The following is an 18,033-nucleotide window of genomic DNA, read 5'->3' as shown; positions in this document are numbered from 1 at the left end:
TGGGGTGCGGGGGGAGGTCCTTGAGGTCGAGCCTGGGCCTGTGCTGCTGGCTGGGCCGGGGTACCCTCACCCGGCCTGAGGGCTGGTGGGTGCTGGGGTCCCCGGCGTTGCCTGCTCCGGGTGGGGGGCGAAGCGTTTGGTTGGGCCGAGGGGTGCCCTTGCCCTCCCTCCCCTGCCCCGGGTGCGTGCCGGCAGCGGGCAGGCCCGGGTGAAAGTCCTGCGGAAGCCGGGCGCTGTGGGGTGTTTGTTTTGGAGGACGAGGCGGTTTTTGGTTGTTTTCTCCCCTGGCTCCGGAGGGGCCTCCCCTCGGGGGGGAGCAGCCTCTCGGGAAGAGAGGAAAAGTGTATTGTTTTCTGCATTGAAACTCTTCATTATGGTCATCCAGGACAACACCTGCAGGGGCCTCCTCGCTGACTAAGGCTGGTTTCTTGATAAATGAGTAGGTCCAAGTCTGCTGCTCTGAACTTACCGAGGTCCTGCCCAAGTGAGGCCCTGTCTGTTTGCTTTCTCCTCTCCTCCCACTGACAGGGCTCTGTGAGACTGGTTACTTTCACTGCTGGAAATTGCCTTAATTAAGCTGTGGGGAGTGGGATTGGTAGCACTTGTCCTTATGCTAGTATTGACCTTTGATTTGCACAGCTTGTTTTTCTTGCTGGCTACATGCATTGCTGGTGGCTTCAGAGATAGCTGTCATCATCCCCTCCCTACCTTCGTTCTGTTACACTTTGCAACTAAGCTTTTTCTTTTTCTCTGGTGTGCTCCTGTAGATAAACAGCAGACCTTCCATTTCAGTCTCCTCTCTGTACTGCATCTCCTCTAGTTCATGTGGAGAGTTGCGTGTTTCTGGTCCCCGGCCATCAAGGGAGGTGGAACATTGCGAGGGGCCTTGTTTGCACTGGGAATGCTGGTCCTGACCCTGTGCTTTCTTTTCATGGTTGCCTCATGCTGGTGCCTCTAGGCTGTCTTCAACCAGCTAAAGGTCTTTAGTGCCTGTGTGTTTCTTGCCCATCTTGAAAGTTGTATATACAGTGAGCTTTCTCCTGAAGTGGGTTAATTTGGGGAAGAAGAAAAGTCACAGCAAAACTGAAATAAGGAACAGCGATCTGAGAAAGATGCTTAGAGCTGGCTTTAGGTGGTTGTTCAGCATCACCAAAGAGGTATTGCTGCCCCAAACCAAGTTACCTTAAGACTTCTCTGTGTTTGTACTGGTTCTAGTGCTGTCAATTCATAGCCTAAGTAGTGCAGGTCTATTACCTACCACCTATGAGAGAGATGTGAGGGGCTGACTGTGCCTTAGCCTGTAACATAAGGCACTGGTATGGTGTAAGCTTCTGCTGCTGATGAAACATAAACTGGTGGCTGCAGGCTCTTTGCTTCAGTAGGCAGCAAGCAAAGTAAACAAGTGCGACTTAACCATTTTATAACTGTGTTGAGAAGACTTGCTTCCTGTCTCTCCCTCAGCTATTTTCCAAATACCTTTATTTTCTTACAGAATCTTCTTGGTTTGCTGATGGGAAACAAAATGCTTCTTAGAGCAGCACCTAGAAACTTGATATCTGAAGGGGCCCTACAACGATGCTGGAGAAGGCACTCTTCATCAGGGACTGTAGTGATTGGACAAGAGGTGATGGGTTTAAACTGAAATAGGGAAAGTTCAGGTTAGATATAAGGAAGAAGCTCTTCCCTGTGAGGGTGGTGAGGTGCTGGAGTGGGTTGCCCAGACAAGTGGTAAATGCTCCATCCCTGGCAGTGTTCAAGGCCAGGTTGGATGTGGCCTTGGGTGACATGGTCTAGTGTGCAGTGTCCCCACCCATGGCAGGGGGTTGGAACTGGATGATCTTAAAGTCCTTTCCAGCCCAAACTGTTCTATGATTCTGTGGTCTTCCTCACATTTGTGCTCTTCACCTTCAGTGTGTCTCATCCTTTTATGTTGCAGGATCTTATGATTCTCCGTAACAGCTGCTACCTGCCACATAAGAGTTCTGAGGCCGCCCAACCCATGAGTGGGCACCGAAGCATAAAGAGGCGATGTGGGGAGTCGCACCTGGAGTCCCCAGTGGGCTGCAGTCATGGTCCTGCTGCTGGCTGCGTGTTGAGCAAACTGATTCAGCTGCCCACACCCCCCTTGTCAAAGCACCAGCTGAAACGGTTAGAAGAACACAAGTATCAGAGTGCTGGACGATCCCTGCTTGAACCCCTAATGCAGGGCTACTGGGAATGGTTAGTTGGAAGAGTTCCAGCCTGGATTGCCCCGAATCTGATCACCATCATTGGACTGTTAATAAATATATTTACAACTCTGCTATTAGTATATTACTGCCCAACAGCTACAGAACAGGTAAGTTATGGTCCTCTGACAAGCTTTGTTCACAGTTCCTGCCATCTAGTAGCTGTTTGGCACTGTTTTCTGGTGGGCTCTCATCTCTGTGGAGAGCTGCTTCTCCTGACCAGCCTTAAGTTCTTGTATATTTAAGCTATTCTCCACAAGTGGTTGTGGTGTGTGTGCATCTATGTGAGCTCTTACATGCAGAAAGAGCACAGATGGATGATGGGGTCAGCATGCTGCTGGTGGTTCCTCTGGTCAACACGGTGACCAGTACCAAAATAGCTGTTCCACTGCAGCTGTGAAGGGCCTGTGAATGAATGCTGCAGCCCTGCAAGGCTTGAATTCATGTGCAGGCAATTATAAATGAATTTGCAGCTACCTTGCTTGTATGGCACATGGAGTTTTTGCCTGTTCACTCTCCCTGCCTGGGACTAGGTTAGTCACCTTCAGCTTTCCCTCTAGAGTTACCACACAGTGAGAAGTGCAAGGTGACTCGCTTGGCAGTGAGCTGAGCCTGCCTGTGAGCACAGCTCGAGTTGCAACAGCGGGGAACTCGAGCTCAGATATGGGACTGAGCTCAAAGTGGTGCAGCTTGAGAAATCGAGACCTCCTCCATGGCTGGGGTGACTAAACCTAGCTTAGTAAAATTGAGGGGCACCTTTCTTCATCCTGTCCCAGTAATTCCTGGCTTCAGGGGTACAGAAGTCTTTATGAGGTGTTTCAAGTTCTTAGTTTCAGAGAGTTTTCTCTCACTGGAGTTACCACACAGGGCATGTGAAGACTTTCAATTCTGTGTGCTGGAAAGGTTTTGTCACTTGCATGTTGAACCTTAAAAGCTGGTTATATCTGTATGCACTGAAAAAGGGAGTTATTTGGTACAGAAAATGTATTACACATCAGATAGCTGGAGAGTGCCTCATCAGTTCTGCCTTTTAAATATCCCAGTTCCTTAGTAACAGAGTCTACCAACTGAGGTTGGGGAGATGCTCCATAGTCAAATGATGTGCAGTTTGTTTCCAGCTGGACTCTAAAGACCCCCATGTAGGCTGACACACTCAGCTCTACTCTGCATATGCCATAGCAAAGGGATGTTGCCTCTTCTAGAAATCTGTTGAAATAGTTTCACAATAACTTGTGGAGTTTGGCAGGCATCAGATAAAGTGAATCCTGATCCGAAGCAGGGAACACTTTGAGCAGCTTCAGGTTGTGGTGTTGTTGCATGGCTCGGTTTTAACTCCCTACCTGCTCCCACAGCAGTGTTACATGGGGCCTGAGACTCTGAAATCCACTTCAATAGACTTTGACCTGTTTATTCCAGCAACTCATCAGCTACTATAGGGCTGTTGAACTGGAGTGTAACTTCAGCTTTAGAGTACAGTTGTATTTTGGTTGGTAGTTAAACTTCTGAAATACTCACTAAGCTACACTGAGAGCATCAGAAAGAGTGTCAGCTGTAGTCTGCTCTTCTGTGTTTAACAGTTTGAGAGTTACTTTATGCCAAGTGAAAGAGACTCTTCTCACTTCAGCTGAAAAATAACTTTCTGCTGAGGTAGTTTTGAGCCTGATCTGATTTGCCATATGGCACTGCAGCCCTGTATGCTGGCACTGCAGCCCTGTATGCTGGCACCACACAGTAGAGGCCATCTTGGTGCTGGAGCTGTGAGCTTGTGCTTTTGAAGTGTCAGTAGCTGGCTGAGGAGGAAAATGGGGCTTTGCCATTCCAGAGCCAGATTTTGTTTTTCCTGAAAGCATGATTGCTTTCAGATGTAAATAGTCTCTAAGCTCAGGCGTAGTTCTACTTTTCTCAAAAGCAGCTTGTCTTGTTGATGAAAGGTGTAACCAAAGGGTTGTAGCTATCACTTTCAGCTTCAGTGGTATCCAAAAAGAAAATGAGATACAAATAGTTCTACTGCCTGCTTAGTTGGGGAGACGTTGGATAACAAAGTGCTGCCCCCTTATCTCTTGTGCTGGTTTGCGTAGGTACAGGGGTAGAAGCAGAGCATGGTGCCAGCTTTTGTGGCAGAATAAACTGGTTTAGGACAATGCAGTAGCAGGAGCAATGCAAGCTGGAGAAGGAAGTACATTTAAGTGAATTTGCTACAAGCAAGTTATGGTTGTGTAGACCAAAGAAGCTGGATTCTAGAGCTTTAGGAGGCAAGTCACTTTGGTTAAGCTAGTTACATGTATGTGGACTTATTGGCATGATTTGTAAATAGAACTGCTTGTAAATGCTCACTTTGATAAAGTTCAAATGTGAAGATTGCAGAACATCCAATAATAATCTGTTTTGTGCATGTGTAAACTGGGACAGGCTGATGGCAACCTCCTGGCTTTTGTGATCGTAATGGTTTATACTTCAAATATCAAATTAAGCCTAAAAGTAATATTTGATAATGTTTAAAATCACAATAATGGGAGTGAACATTATGGGTTATTAACATAGATTTGGCCAAGCTACTGTTACCTTGTAATAGAACAGGCAATTAGAGGCGGAGGTGCTGTACGGAGAGCACTGATGCTTTACTGATTGTGGACAATCTAAAACCTAAGCTTGAACTCTGCAGGTTCAAGAACTTTACAGTGACAAAGTTCAGGCTGCTGCAGCCTCGTAATGCCCTGTGCTTGGCAGCAGTTAAGCACCTGACAACTCACTGGGGTCTTGTGAAGATGAGCTCAGTGTTTGTGACACAGTTACACGTTTTGGGGGCTGAGCAAGTTGTTGAGTTTCTAAATCACTTGGACAACTTGCAGAAGTAAGACAAGATCCTAATTGTGCACCACTGCAGATGTAGTATTCTTTCAGGTGAACAGTGCAGCTTCCTGCTTCAGGAAATGTTCTGTACCTGTTAGTCTATGCTGTCAGTTCTTGTCACTTAGTGTATTTGGATCTTGCATAAGCCTCAGCCTGTCCTTGCAAGGCCCAGCTACAGAAAGGTCCATGTATGTGATGAGGAAGCTTGTGCAGATGAAGTGCTGTATGAGTTGGGTGTAACATAAGTCAGCTTCAGGCTTCTCCTGTAGGTTTACAAGAATCTTTTACTCTCATTGCGTTTGTTTCTTAGGCACCTCCCTGGGCATATGTTGCTTGTGCATGTGGCCTTTTCATCTACCAGTCTCTGGATGCTATAGATGGGAAACAAGCAAGAAGGACAAATAGCAGTACTCCATTAGGAGAACTCTTTGATCATGGCTGTGATTCACTTTCCACAGGTATTGTCATTTTTCATTCAAGTATGAGGATTAAATGACTCAATTTTAGGGATCAAATCTGGAATGGAGAAAAATGCTTCTTCACTGAAGAAGACGACAACTGATACTGCTGAATGTATAGCTTTTCAGTCAACCTCCTCTTATATTATGCTGAAAACTCAACCATAAAGCATGTGACTAATTCAGTCTGGGCCAGCAGTCTCTGTGTGTGCTTTAGCAGAGCCTTGGTTCTAAAGCTTCTGTAGGAAGCCGTCAGCATGCTCTTCTCTGTTATTTTAGATTGAATCTGTACAGAGTGATTGCCAGGCAGGTAGAAAGCATAAAGAATGGGACAATAGAAGTCAGAGTTTAAGATTAGAATCGGCAAAATCAGGTCCTTGGTAGGTGGAGTTCACTGAGCCAGCCCAAAGTGTAACCCCATTGCGGAAGAGGGATTAGATGCTTTTGGTTGCTTCAGTTTTAATGCTCTTCTGCTTTATATTCTTACGAATACTTTATCAAAATTGTGTATTGAAAGGGTGGAGGGAAAAGCATAGGTTCCTTATGACTCTGGAATGACAGAGCTTGGATTGTCATAATGGCATAATAGAAAATGGGGAAATATGTCCAGGAAATCATGGATATAAGAGAAACCCCAGAACTCTGCCCACAGGCTGCAACTGCACAAATCACTCGAGTCCCTTCATGTCTAATCCCATTTGGTTCAATAAAAGAGTAGGGGACCAAGAAACTCTCAATATCGAGGACTTCTGAGACCTGACAGGCCTTTAAATACCCATTTCCCAGTCTGTGTTTTTAAAATGGAAGTGTTAATCTCATGCCTGTGGGATAAACCACATCAGGACTCCTTTATACTGCCTCCCCTCTGGGTCCTTTTGTTAGATTTGTTTCTGGTAAGGCTCTTTACTCACATCCACACTTTACCTTTTGACCATGTGACTGATTTTCTCCTGCAGTCTTTGTGGTTTTGGGAACTTGTATTGCTGTGCAGCTGGGAACCAACCCTGACTGGATGTTCTTTTGTTGTTTTGCTGGGACGTTCATGTTTTACTGCGCGCATTGGCAGACCTACGTCTCTGGAACCTTGCGCTTTGGCATGTGAGTACCTTGGCTGAAAAGAAACCTGTAACTTGGGCTGCTTAACTGTGTAGTTGCACTTTGTGGTTGTAGTTCAGATCCTTAGAGCTGTAGTAAATTGTTTATATTCATGTATACACACTTAGAACTTGTAGCAGTTGCTACCTGTTGGATCTGCTGGATGTTACTTAGTTTGTTTTAGGGGTGGTAAGAGATCCTTTTGTGATATTAATATTATGAGCTTCTGATGTGATTTAGACCTAAACAAATAAAGGAAAAATTCATCCCCAGTAATGGAATGCTGTTGTCAGATGGTGGCAGTCTGGCTTTAGAGTTCATTTAACTGCTGAGCTCTTGATGTTGCTCGAGTTGTGGTGATGTATAGTTAGTCTTTATTATTAACCATAACTCTTAAAATGTAGTGTATTAATTAACATTGTGCCTGAAATTTAAAATTCTAAATCCCTTTTAGTTAGTGTAAATCATGGTTCTGTCAGTAACAGGACTGAAACAGTGATACCAAGACAGTCAGCAGCTGAAAACCCTTTTGTTGCTGGGTGAGGGGAGGTGGGGAAACAACACAAGCACTTGGTGAGCTGTGGGATTCATTAGCCTTAATGTGGAAATGTACATTTATTCTGCTTGCGTTTATATATCTAACAAATATCTCAAATACACGCACCACAGAATGATTTTGCATTTGGAAACCTCTGAAATGTGCTCTTAGTTTGTGTGGCATTTGAAGCAATGCTGCAACATGTGCTGTTTGTTTACAGTCTGTTGTGATGAATGTGGATACCCAGATGCTGATAACCAGTATAAGTATGGACCTCTTGTTTGTAATAGCTGTTGCTGGCAAGACACTAATGCAGATTCTCTTGAGAAAATTGTGTTTTCCTAAAAAAATGTAAGATGCTGGAGTAGTTTTCTATGTCTCTTGGAGGAAAAGAAAATATCTAGACCTGTGTTCTAATCTTGGCAACACCGAAGCAGATTGAGTGGAACTATTCTGTTCTGGTGCTCAAAGATTTAAAGAAAGACACTGGCTCAAGTCTCTTACTGTTTCAGGTTTCTCACTTTCATGCTGTACCAAAGGTCTCACTTTTACCTCCCTTTGAACTTTACAGGGCCCTGATAGTTAGTTTTCCTGCTATTGATAAAACACAAAACCCAGCCTTGACATGTGCTTGACTTTACAGATGCAGGTATCGAACCCACCCAAATTGCTCCTGTGCCCCAGAGAAATGTGTCCGTTATTCCTGGTGTTCTCTGTAACTTCTGCTTTTTGCTTTTGTGGGGTGCCTTTCTGTTGTGGAGGCAGCATTTTGTACCGAATACTCTTGACTGTGTGGTCTTCTGTGGTGAGAATGGGATGATCCATCAGTACGTAGCTAATTTAGAGAAGGCAATAAGCATGCAAATGTGTGTATCATTATTTTAGGTAACAGATAACACTGTGTAGTAAACACATTTGTTCCTCCTTTTGCCCCATGTCACAAGGTTAATAGGCTGCCATAAGCTGATGCTCATGCCTATGGCAGAAACTGAGCTTATTTCTCCAGTTAACTGATTCTTACTGTTTGATACTAGTTTTTTCTGCAGCTTTCATTTCACCAATCATAAAACTGAAAATAAGTCTATTTTTTTTCTACCCTTTCACATTCACTGGAGCACACAGGCTTAGGTATCATTACTCCTAAATAAGTGGAGTCAGAGACAGATGTTGAAAGGAGCTGGAAAGATTTTACTGCACAGTTGCTTTTTCCTGTCTGTGTATCCTATGCAGCAACTCTGTGTCGAAAACCCACCAAGGGGGCTGGTGAAAGTAGTGATGTTTTAGGAAATGTGGCATTATTGCAGTTGTGCTTTGTATTGCAGTCCTGCCTTCTCTTGCAGAGAAGCAGGAGACAGCACACAGTTGGTTGTCACTTACTGTATTTGTGATGAGATTATGTCCAGGAAATTGTATTTCATTAGCAACCAACTCAATAAGCAAATTGAAAACGGTTCAAAGAGCAGCAGAGCTCTCTAAAGGGGGAGATTGATCCCTTCCTCCTTACACATAGCTCAAACTTGAGCAGTTACATGTATCATCAGCTTGGCTTGCTGTGAAAGCCCATTGTCTTAACAAAAAGATAAATTAGTGTGTGAAATGAAGTGTGTGTTGTGGAACAGCTCTGATGGATCTGCTGTCACTTTACCAGACATGACAATGAACTGAAGCTGTGCAGTGTGCTTTGTGTTGGGCTCCTGACTGCCGAGCAGGAGCGTTCTCCCTGAGTGAGGGGAAAATGGGGTGGCTTCTGCTGACTTCCTATAGGATATTGCAGGGAGAGTAGGAAAATTACTAAATACATCAACTGTGCTGGTTCTCTTTCTTCCCACTGACAGCTGTGGGGAGCTGCCCTGCACTACTCCGTGATTGTAAGTAGTCATTTGGGATGGTAATATCCTGTGATCTGGCTCCATCTTTAGAAGATCATAGAATATTATTAGGTCCTGGTATATGATGCAGCCTTTTCAGAAAGCAGTTTGAGTTGGTTGAATAGCTCAGCAAAATAGCTAGAGGTCAGTATTGCTTAAAAATTCCCAGTGAGGAAGCAGGAAGTGTCTTGGAGCAGGATGGGCTGGCAAAAGGGAAAGTCACTATAGTAACATCAGCAGTGAAAGGCAGTAGGGAACAGCATGGATGGAGCTGTGGGCAGAAGTTTTTTTTAAAAACAAGCACCTGATCTGGGAATGGGCTCATGGAAGAGCAGGAATATGCTGCATGTTTGAAGAAATAATCAGGTGATTCTGAATGGCAGGAAAACTTTCAATGTTGAAGCAGTCCAGATAATGACTTTGTTCTGCTGTCCTGTTTTTCAGTGCAACAGCTAGCTTAACTGGGTTGTGGACATACTGGGCTGCAATACAGAATGGGCTTTGTTTCAGGCTTAGTCCTGTATGGGTGCAGTTAAGACTGGGACAGCTCTGGTTTGGAAAAAATGAGCTTTCTTCTGTGTATCACAAATCAAACTGTCAAGCCCCAATGGACTCCCATATGTCCCATGTAGAAGCAGATCTGGTATTTTAGGAGCATGCTGTAGAAATCAGAGCATTAGGGAATGTGGTGCCCAAACCCTGCAAGGGGTTTGCCTGCTGATGGCTGGAGCCCAGTTACTACTAGCTCTGGTTCTTCCAGATCCAAACTGCTGCACTTGCTCCCTGTTCTGACTTCAGGAGGTGCATTAGGAGCTGGCTGTGTTCATGCAGGTTCAGTGCTGTATCCAGCCTCACAAGGTCAGTGCAGAGACAGTCTGACTCTGCAGGAGCTGTCTCAAATCCAGCTTACTTAGATGTGAAGCTGGAGCTATTAGTCTCTGTCAGACCTGAGCCATCCTCTGCATTGCAGCTCCAGTGTTGTGTTGGGAGACATGACACATGGCACTGCACAGGTTGAGACCTTGTACCCTTGGCCATGCTGCATTGGGGGGGAAGTGCTAAATCATCTTTTAAAGACCCAGTGGGCATTCATCAAGAGTCTACCCAGAGACACGAGGGTGTTGCTGCGTTATGGTCTCCAGCACTTCTTGATGAGTTAATGCAGTATCTGGTTCATTCCAACCTTTCTTAATTGTAATATGGAAAGTTGGTGATAGTAAAATTTATGGATGTAGAAATACATACAGACACAATGAGAAGGATGCTTCATAGAGGCATATCAGCAAAACCTGGGAGGAAGAATCAATTCTTACCAGCTTTCCTACAACGGGGAAGTTAAAACTGTTACTTCACTGTTTGAGAAAGAGTCCCCAGAGAGAGCAAAAGAATTCAGCTGTTTAACAAACCAGCCGTTCCTGAGGAATGCTGGAGAATTTGGGGCAACATTCTTGTTCGGTGACACTGCAGCAGTTGTACACAGGCAAGAGCCCCCTTGATAATGGGTTAATTTAGGATGGAAGAAAGTTCATATGGTTCATGTTTTGAGCCCTCCTGCTGGTGCTACCAGTGAGGTATGAAGGAGAGATTAGGAAATGAGGCTGTATTTCAGAAAGCAGCTCAAATGAAGCCTTCCTCTGTAGCAGGGGGCAGAAAAGGAGTGTGATGACTTGGACAAGCAATTAACACCAGATATCCAAATACAGAGATGGAAGCCTTCCAAGTCAGTTTAGCACACGGAGTTCTTGGGAACAGCTTCAGGATCTCAGGACTAGGGTGGGAGATAAGGCTGTAATCCCTATGATTACAGGGCTTAAAACTTTCCATTTTGTGAGTTTTTCCAACAGTTCTTGAAGAACTTTTAACACCTTGGTTATTTGCAGAGGAAAACTTAAAGCTCAGTAGAGCCTCTCTGGATGTCAGGGGAGAACTGGTTTCTCTACACTTGCAAGAAGTATGTGCTGAAGGATCCTTGTGGTAGGTGTTAAGTTTGCTGCTTGCAACCTGCTTTTTGCGTGCTCAGTCCCTCACTGCCAGCCGCCAGCGCTTCTGAAGTGCTTGGTGTATGTGTCATAAATATGTATGAACATATGTATTGCTCCAGTGTTAACACATACAGCTGAGACTGCTGAGGGCTGATGTAAATGCTGAGGGGGGGATTTCCACATCATGATCCTCCTCCTCATTTCCCTCTCACAAGTCCCTTAGCAGTGTTTGAAACCAAGGCACAGCGATCATGTGCAGAGATGCTGCTGCTGCTGCTGATCTTTCTGCTTTTATCACTGTGGAAGATGTTCTTGCTCTGAACCAGTGAGCTCCAGCATGATGAGGTGACTCATGTGGCTGTGGTCTGACCTCTGAAACTCTTAACCTAAGTTAGTGAGCAGCAAAAGGAAAACTCATATTATCACAGGTATATTACACCAAGGAAAAGAGAAAAGCTTATGGCTCACTTTTAATATTACTTTTACCTTAACATGAATTTCCTGTAGCTGTAAACAGTTTGAATTCATCTTCTCAGTTCCATACAGTTTGCTTTATTCATCTAGTTGTATTTCACTACGTCCAAGAGAATGCTGGATTGGAATGAGTTAAGATGAAACTGTAATAACCATTCAGACTAAGCATTTGGACTTTTAGCATGTGACTCTTGGGCTTTTCTCTTGTGTTGTGATGATGAACATTCTTTTCTTGCTGCAGTGGTTCCCTTAAGAAAACAGTCCTTTGTTTCATGCTCAGATTCACAGTTCGTTGCCCAGCCTGAGTAATCCCACTTGCACGCTTAGTAGATACGGATAAGGCAGATGGAAGGATCATCATTCCTCAGACCAGAGTGCTGCTACACAGAGTATTAAATAGTAGATGCATCCCCTTGAGTTTTCCAGCCTCATAACTTCTGTTGAGGCAAGAGTGGTTTTCCTCTTTGTCATTTCTTGTTACACAGGACTGTTGCAGGGAATTCTGTATGTTGGGGAGGAGGAAGATAATACATAAACACCCCCTTAGTTTCACACAGTGTCAAAGAGAAGCTGCATTGGATCAGCTGTATTGGTAGTAATTGACTTGACTGACTCCAGTGTAAGTGTCTGTTTCCTGTTGTTCTTGGTTCACTGTCGAAGGAAATCTCTCAACTCTGAATTCAGTCCTTTTGGCTCCTCATTCTGGATAAGGCAAGAGCCAACTGCAGCTGTCTCTGAACTCGCAAATTCGAGGCACTGGTGGCCCCTGTCAAGTCTAATGGCTTGTTTAATCAAACAGAACCTTTTAAAGATTTTCTATGGAATATGCTCCATAAGTTAGCACTGGCAGGAGCATGTGCTGGATGTGGGACTAATCTGTTGTATGTTAACTGGCTCAGGACTCTCATCAGCTTGACAAGGGGACCCAGCAGAGCAGACAGCATGCAAAGTAAGACTTGTCACTCCATTGTGACTGCCAGCATCTCAGAGTTAAGCACGTGCCAAGGTCAGTGCCCCCCTCTGAAACTTTCCTGAATAACATTTAAAACAATGAATCCATGTCTGAATTCCAATCACTTGGAAAAAGAGTAACACAGGAAAAAGAAGACATTGTACTGTACCAGAGTTGGGTTTGTATGTAAGACTTTCTCTTCCTACCTTCCCTAAAATGATGATTATCAGGGGGCTGGAGCACCTCCCATATGAAGACAGGGCTGTTCAGCCTGGAGAAGAGAAGCTCTGTGGTGACCTCAGAGCAGCTTCCAGTGTCTGAAGGGGGCTACAAGGGTGCTGGAGAGGGACTCTTCATCAGGGACTGTAGTGATAGGACAAGGGGTGATGGGTTCAAACTGAAACAAAGGAAGTTCAGGTTGGATATAAGGCAGAAGTTCTTTACTGTGAGGGTGGTGAGGCACTGGAATGGGTTGCCCAGGGAAGTTGTGAATGCTCCATCCCTGGCAGTGTTCAAGGCCAGGTTGGACAGAGCCTTGGGTGCCATGTTTTAGTGTGAGGTGTCCCTGCCCATGGCAGGGCATTGGAATTGAATGATCTTGAGGTCCTTTCCAACCCAAACCATTCTATGATTCTAAAATAGCAAATATTGCCTTTCTAACTACAGACTGTATTACTTGCTGTGATGATTAAACTGGGAATGCTATCAAACTGCAGTTCAGTGTTCCCTCATCAGGCATTGAGCTGCACCCATTACTGCACTTAAAGTTCAGCATAATCACACTAATAGAGCTTGCTGCTTTGATGTACCTTTTTAATCAGCTGATGGGTTACTGAATGTCAGTCTGTGTGCTTCTGCACCAGGTTTATATTATAAACACTGCAAGAAACAGCAGCGCTGTGATGGCTGAAATATTTTAATGAGATGGTTTGATAAGGGCTGAATTTGATCACGCTTTAAAATGTTCTAGTTATGGTAAAATGCAGATACATAGCATTTTATGAGGAGTATGTATAGCAGTTGTGGGTCTGCGTGCTACAGCATATTCTTTCATCCCTCTTTGTCAGGGGTGAGAAAGAAATCTATACAGAATGGAGTTCCATTACCCTTGAGAAAGGGTCTAGAGCTCGCTTGACTTCTTTCAACATTATTTGCCAAGAAGCTGTGTGAGGAGAGAGCTATAACCTCCTGCTTACCCTCAGAGGTGGCAAACTGAACTGAACTGCATTCTTCTTCTGCTCTACAAAACCCAATCAATAGCACCTTTAGAAGAAGAATTCATATATTCACTGTCATTTGGAGATAGGAGCAGGAGGAGGTATGAGGGAGATGAGAGGTCCTGGATTGTGTCTGATCATGGGTTTTATTTGCTATGACTCAGAGCAAGTGATTTCAGTTGGTTTCCTCATGCATACTCTGATGTTGGTGCTTGCCCTTGTGTTGGAGCATTACTTAAACCTGTAAACTGCAGAAGCTCTAAATTGAATCTGAAATGTGTAAATGCTGTGTGGGTCACCATGGTTTGAATTCATTAATACCCTCATTTTTTATGGTCAGTTCCCTTCCTCTGATGAACCTTTGAATGCATCTCACTGTTATTGGTCTGAGTGGTTGTCTGGGGTTTGTTCTTTATGCCATGACTGCAGATCCGTCCTAATGGCTCCACTTAACCCAAGTGCTCAGGAAACTGTTGTGTGAATTTTCTTTCCCTCACCCAGATTTGATGTTACGGAGTCAATGCTCTGTACAGTAGCAATCCAGCTTTTCACTGCAGCTGTGGGGCCCTGGGTCTGGAACTACACGGTAAAGCCAACGTTAATGCTCCCTGGCAAGCAATGGCATGGACTAAGCAGAGGCAGCACCTTTGTCATGCATGTAGGGGCTGGTGTAAAAAGCATCTTTCTAAGGGTATTTCATAAGTGCTTCAATAGAAGGTGGGGAAAAAATGCTTGCGAAGTATGAGTAAGCAGTAAAAATCTGATCTGACAATGAAGCTTTTTGAAAGTGTCAGGTTTTACTTGGAAACAAAGCAAAAACCTGCCTGGAAAACAGCAAAACTTCCTTTAAACATTTCTATTTTGTCTGTTTTAGCTTCACCTAACAGATAACCAGGGTTGCTTGGAACTGTATCAGCCTTTTTGTTGCTGCTGTTTAAATGCCTTCCCACCAGAAAAAGAGTTGCTTGGTTAGTTCAGGGAACTAAACTGTGCAAGAGCTGAAAGTCACCAGTCACTGGTTAAAAATGCCTGTTCTGAACTCTGCCACTTCATCCATGCAGTCGCTTAACTGTACTCATAGCTTCATCATTAAGTAACTTCATTTCCTGGTTGTATTTTCAAAGTGCTTTTCCTTATGGCTGTGCTAAATACATCCTTCTCCACTCTGGTTTACTACTCCTTGGAAAGGACTTTCTCTTCCGTATTTCAGCTGTTTTAATACAGTCTATATAGGTTGGGTCACCCACACTAAATAAAGTAGCATGACTAAAAGTTGGCTTCCTTGAGATTTCTCATAGTTACTGGTTTATTAGCCAAGAGTTTCCTTTGAGGTATTTGAGGATATAAGAGGAGCTTTTTGGCAGTGTCGTGGTTTAAACTTCTGCCTTAGAAGTGCATCAGATTGTAAATAAAACTGAGATGATTTTTCTTTTTTGGTGGTTTCTTTACATCCCCTCTGTTAAACTTGCAGGGATGCAGGTGATGATGTTCTTCTGTTTCATTTAGTGCTTCAGCAAAACCTCTGCTTTCATGAGGAGGATGGAGCCAGGAGGGGGCTGGGCTCTGCTCCCCAGTAACAAGTGACAGGACAAGAGGAAACAGCCTCAAGCTGCACCAGGGGAGGTTTAAATGGAGCCGAGGAACAATCCCTTCCCCAGAGGGTGCTCAGGCATTGGAACAGGCTGCCCAGGGCAGGGCTGGAGTCACTGTCCCTGTAAATGTTCACACACCGTGGAGATGAGGCCCTTGGTGCCATGGGTTCATGGTGGCCTTGGCAGTGGTTTGACTGGATGAATTTAAAGGTCTTTTCCAACCTGGCTGATTGTGTTCTATGAGGCTGTTAAAAAGGATCCTTAACTACCAGCTCTCCTCTAGACCCAGCGATATCAGCTGTCTACTAAATCACTGTGTGTGTGGTACCCACTGGCTGCCTCTGATGGTGTGAGCCAGGTCCTGGTAGATGTGCTGTAAGGCAGGCAGATAACATAACTTCTAAATACTTTGTTGACAGTCTCTGAAAGGCTGGAGCTATCAGTGTCAGGAAATGGTGATGGAGCACACAGTGATGGGAAGGAAGGAAGAGCTTCATCAAGATTTTAGCCTGTTGTGGTAACAACGTGATGACTCTGCCCAAGAAGTCACCCGGGGTGGGGAAATAAATCCCTTAGTACCAAAACATTGAGAGACTTCCAAGTCTCACCCGTTGGAACAATTGTGATGTGAGAGGAGCAACTCGAATTCTGTAATGAAAGTGGATTGTGTAAAATGGGTGAGGACAAATTGCCATGGAATGGAGGAGAGGGAGGAGGTCAGATTCCCTGCAGAGGTGACCTAGAGGTGGTGGTGATGCTGGTCTGTAGACCCCACCTTGTAGCAGAATGCCAAGTGTTCACTTGTGACAAGTCCCCTCATGCACGCTAATTTTACCCAGTTTTTAGGCGTACTGAAGTACAGAATAGACTTAATCATCTTAAATTCTTGTAGTTTCAGATACCTCCAGGCATCTTTAAGTCTAAACTAATAAATGAGGATGCTACTGCTTTGAAGTCACTCGGAGCACACAAAGCATCGCATTTGTTTTACGCAGTTTGAGGTCGGGTGGTAGTTTGATGTCGGCATTGCAGTCTCTGAGTTGAGTAAGCCACAGGATATGAATATTCATGATGTTTTTCATCTGATAGCGTGACCCAGGTTTGTAATGAGACGGTATAATGATATAGCCCCATCTTGAAAACACTACACGAGCGAACAAAAGAAGAGCTTAAAATGAAGAGCTTAAAATCCTGTGCTGCAGTTACACCTTGTGCTGGGCAGTTTGGCTTTTTAGTCATCAAGGAGGAGAAAAAATGTTCTTAAAGTGTGAATGAAGTTTGCTTATGCCTTTAGCCTATGGAGGAATCATTTAAGAGAACCAGAAAATAAGGTTATGGGAATCAAGTTAAAACAGGTTTACTCCAGAATTCCACACCCATTTCAAGTTAAAGAGCTTCAGCCCTGCCTCCCTCCTCCTGCAGCTCTGCAATGTCACCCTTTAGTACATGTACTGCTGGAATGTGACTTGTGTTCTACCTCACCTTTTGGTGTTCCTTCAAAGACTGGAATTAAGCAGTTTCAATAGAGCTGAGCACAACCGTATGGAGAAATTGCAAAGAAAAGAGTTTATAATTGAATCTGGAGAACACTCAGGCTTTTCTGAGAAAGAAAAAGTTAAAACAATGTTCCTGATAATCTGTTACATCAGAAAACTACAGTAGTCTGAGACCTAGCAAGTAATCTGTGTTCAAGTTTGTTGTGACAAGGAAGGGTAGGTTCAGAGAGCAGAATGTGTGCTTTATGTGCAGTAAAACCCACGGCAGCCTTGCTGCAAGAGGAGGATGTCTCCTGGACCTCCAGAGGCATTCTGCTGTCTGGTGAGTTCAGGCAGACAGGCAGCAAGGGATGAAATGTGTATTTTAAAGCTCCCAATTTTTACGCTTCCCTGATTTTATCCGAATTAAACCACTTGGAGATTCTTGTTTACACCCTCAGTTCCCCAAGGCAGCTGGCTCAGTGTCACCATTGCTTGACCTCATCCCTGCTTTGCTGTCTTCAGCTCTGCAGAACTGCTGCTTAGTATTTCTTCCTAACACCAGTTTGCTGTGGAATCAGTGTTTTTCAGGGTCATTTTCAGTGTTTCTCCCAGCCTTGCCATTGGATGTTCTGTCTTGGCACTCTTAGTTTGTTAAAATATTGAGTCTGGGTTCTTTGTGCTTTGTCTTCAGTGTCTGAGCTTTGTTCTGTAGCTCTTTGCCTGGATGTTCCCAGTGATCTTAGGGTCTTCTGTTTATTTTCCAGCAGATGAAAACGTCCCTGGTTTATTTGATCTTTGGAATTGGACTGCTTTGTGTCTGAAGAACGTTATGTCCACCTATTGGAGTGTGGGATGTCTAGGGGGAAACTTTCATTGTCTTTGTTTCATAGGTGTTAGGGATCTGCTGCATATTGTGCACTGTGTTGCTGCATCAGCCGAGCAACAGAAACTGTTTGGGCAATGATGATGTGACTCAATTCGTCAGGAAACGTCAGGCAGAAAGCTGTCAGGCTGGGGAAGTGTGGCTCAAGTGATGGCTGAAAATATCCCAGTTAAGTGGCTTTAAGACCCCCCCCCCCCCCCCCCCCACTTACTGGAGCTGCTGAATTCACACTGCTGACTCTTTGCATCCGTTTGCTCTTAGGATGTCCACTGTGGCATTTATATAAGTAAATAAATAAAAGCACAAATAGAATCAGACTTTGATCAGGCTGATCCCTTCCTGCTCTGAAATGGGTTTGCTTTCCTACAGGTCTGCTTATGGTACCAAGCTACTAGTGGTGTATAGTCGTCGTAAAAGG

The 18,033-nt window shown here is 44.4% G+C and overlaps 1 protein-coding gene across 6 annotated transcripts in view; it reads left to right on the top strand.

Moving 5' to 3' along the window:
• CEPT1 (choline/ethanolamine phosphotransferase 1) overlaps positions 1 to 18,033 on the top strand; it is a 32,060-nt gene that overhangs the window by 936 nt on the left and 13,091 nt on the right. For 2 of the 6 annotated variants that reach the window (XM_065698668.1, XM_065698664.1), the window contains exons 2-4: positions 1,937 to 2,338; positions 5,389 to 5,536; positions 6,493 to 6,634. In XM_065698668.1, the coding sequence (XP_065554740.1) occupies positions 1,943 to 2,338; positions 5,389 to 5,536; positions 6,493 to 6,634 (686 nt within the window). In that variant the 5' untranslated portion in view covers positions 1,937 to 1,942. Of the gene's footprint in view, positions 1 to 144; positions 440 to 1,492; positions 1,625 to 1,936; positions 2,339 to 5,388; positions 5,537 to 6,492; positions 6,635 to 14,163; positions 14,249 to 18,033 lie in introns of those variants that run through there. The other 4 variants (XM_065698663.1, XM_065698665.1, XM_065698662.1 and 1 more) reach the window with 4 other exon arrangements.

Source organism: Lathamus discolor, chromosome 19 (assembly GCF_037157495.1).
Source record: "Lathamus discolor isolate bLatDis1 chromosome 19, bLatDis1.hap1, whole genome shotgun sequence".
In the NCBI taxonomy this organism is placed as follows: domain Eukaryota; kingdom Metazoa; phylum Chordata; class Aves; order Psittaciformes; family Psittacidae; genus Lathamus; species Lathamus discolor.
Note: the sequence above shows the minus strand (reverse complement) of the source record. Positions and strands in the feature narration are given on the sequence as shown.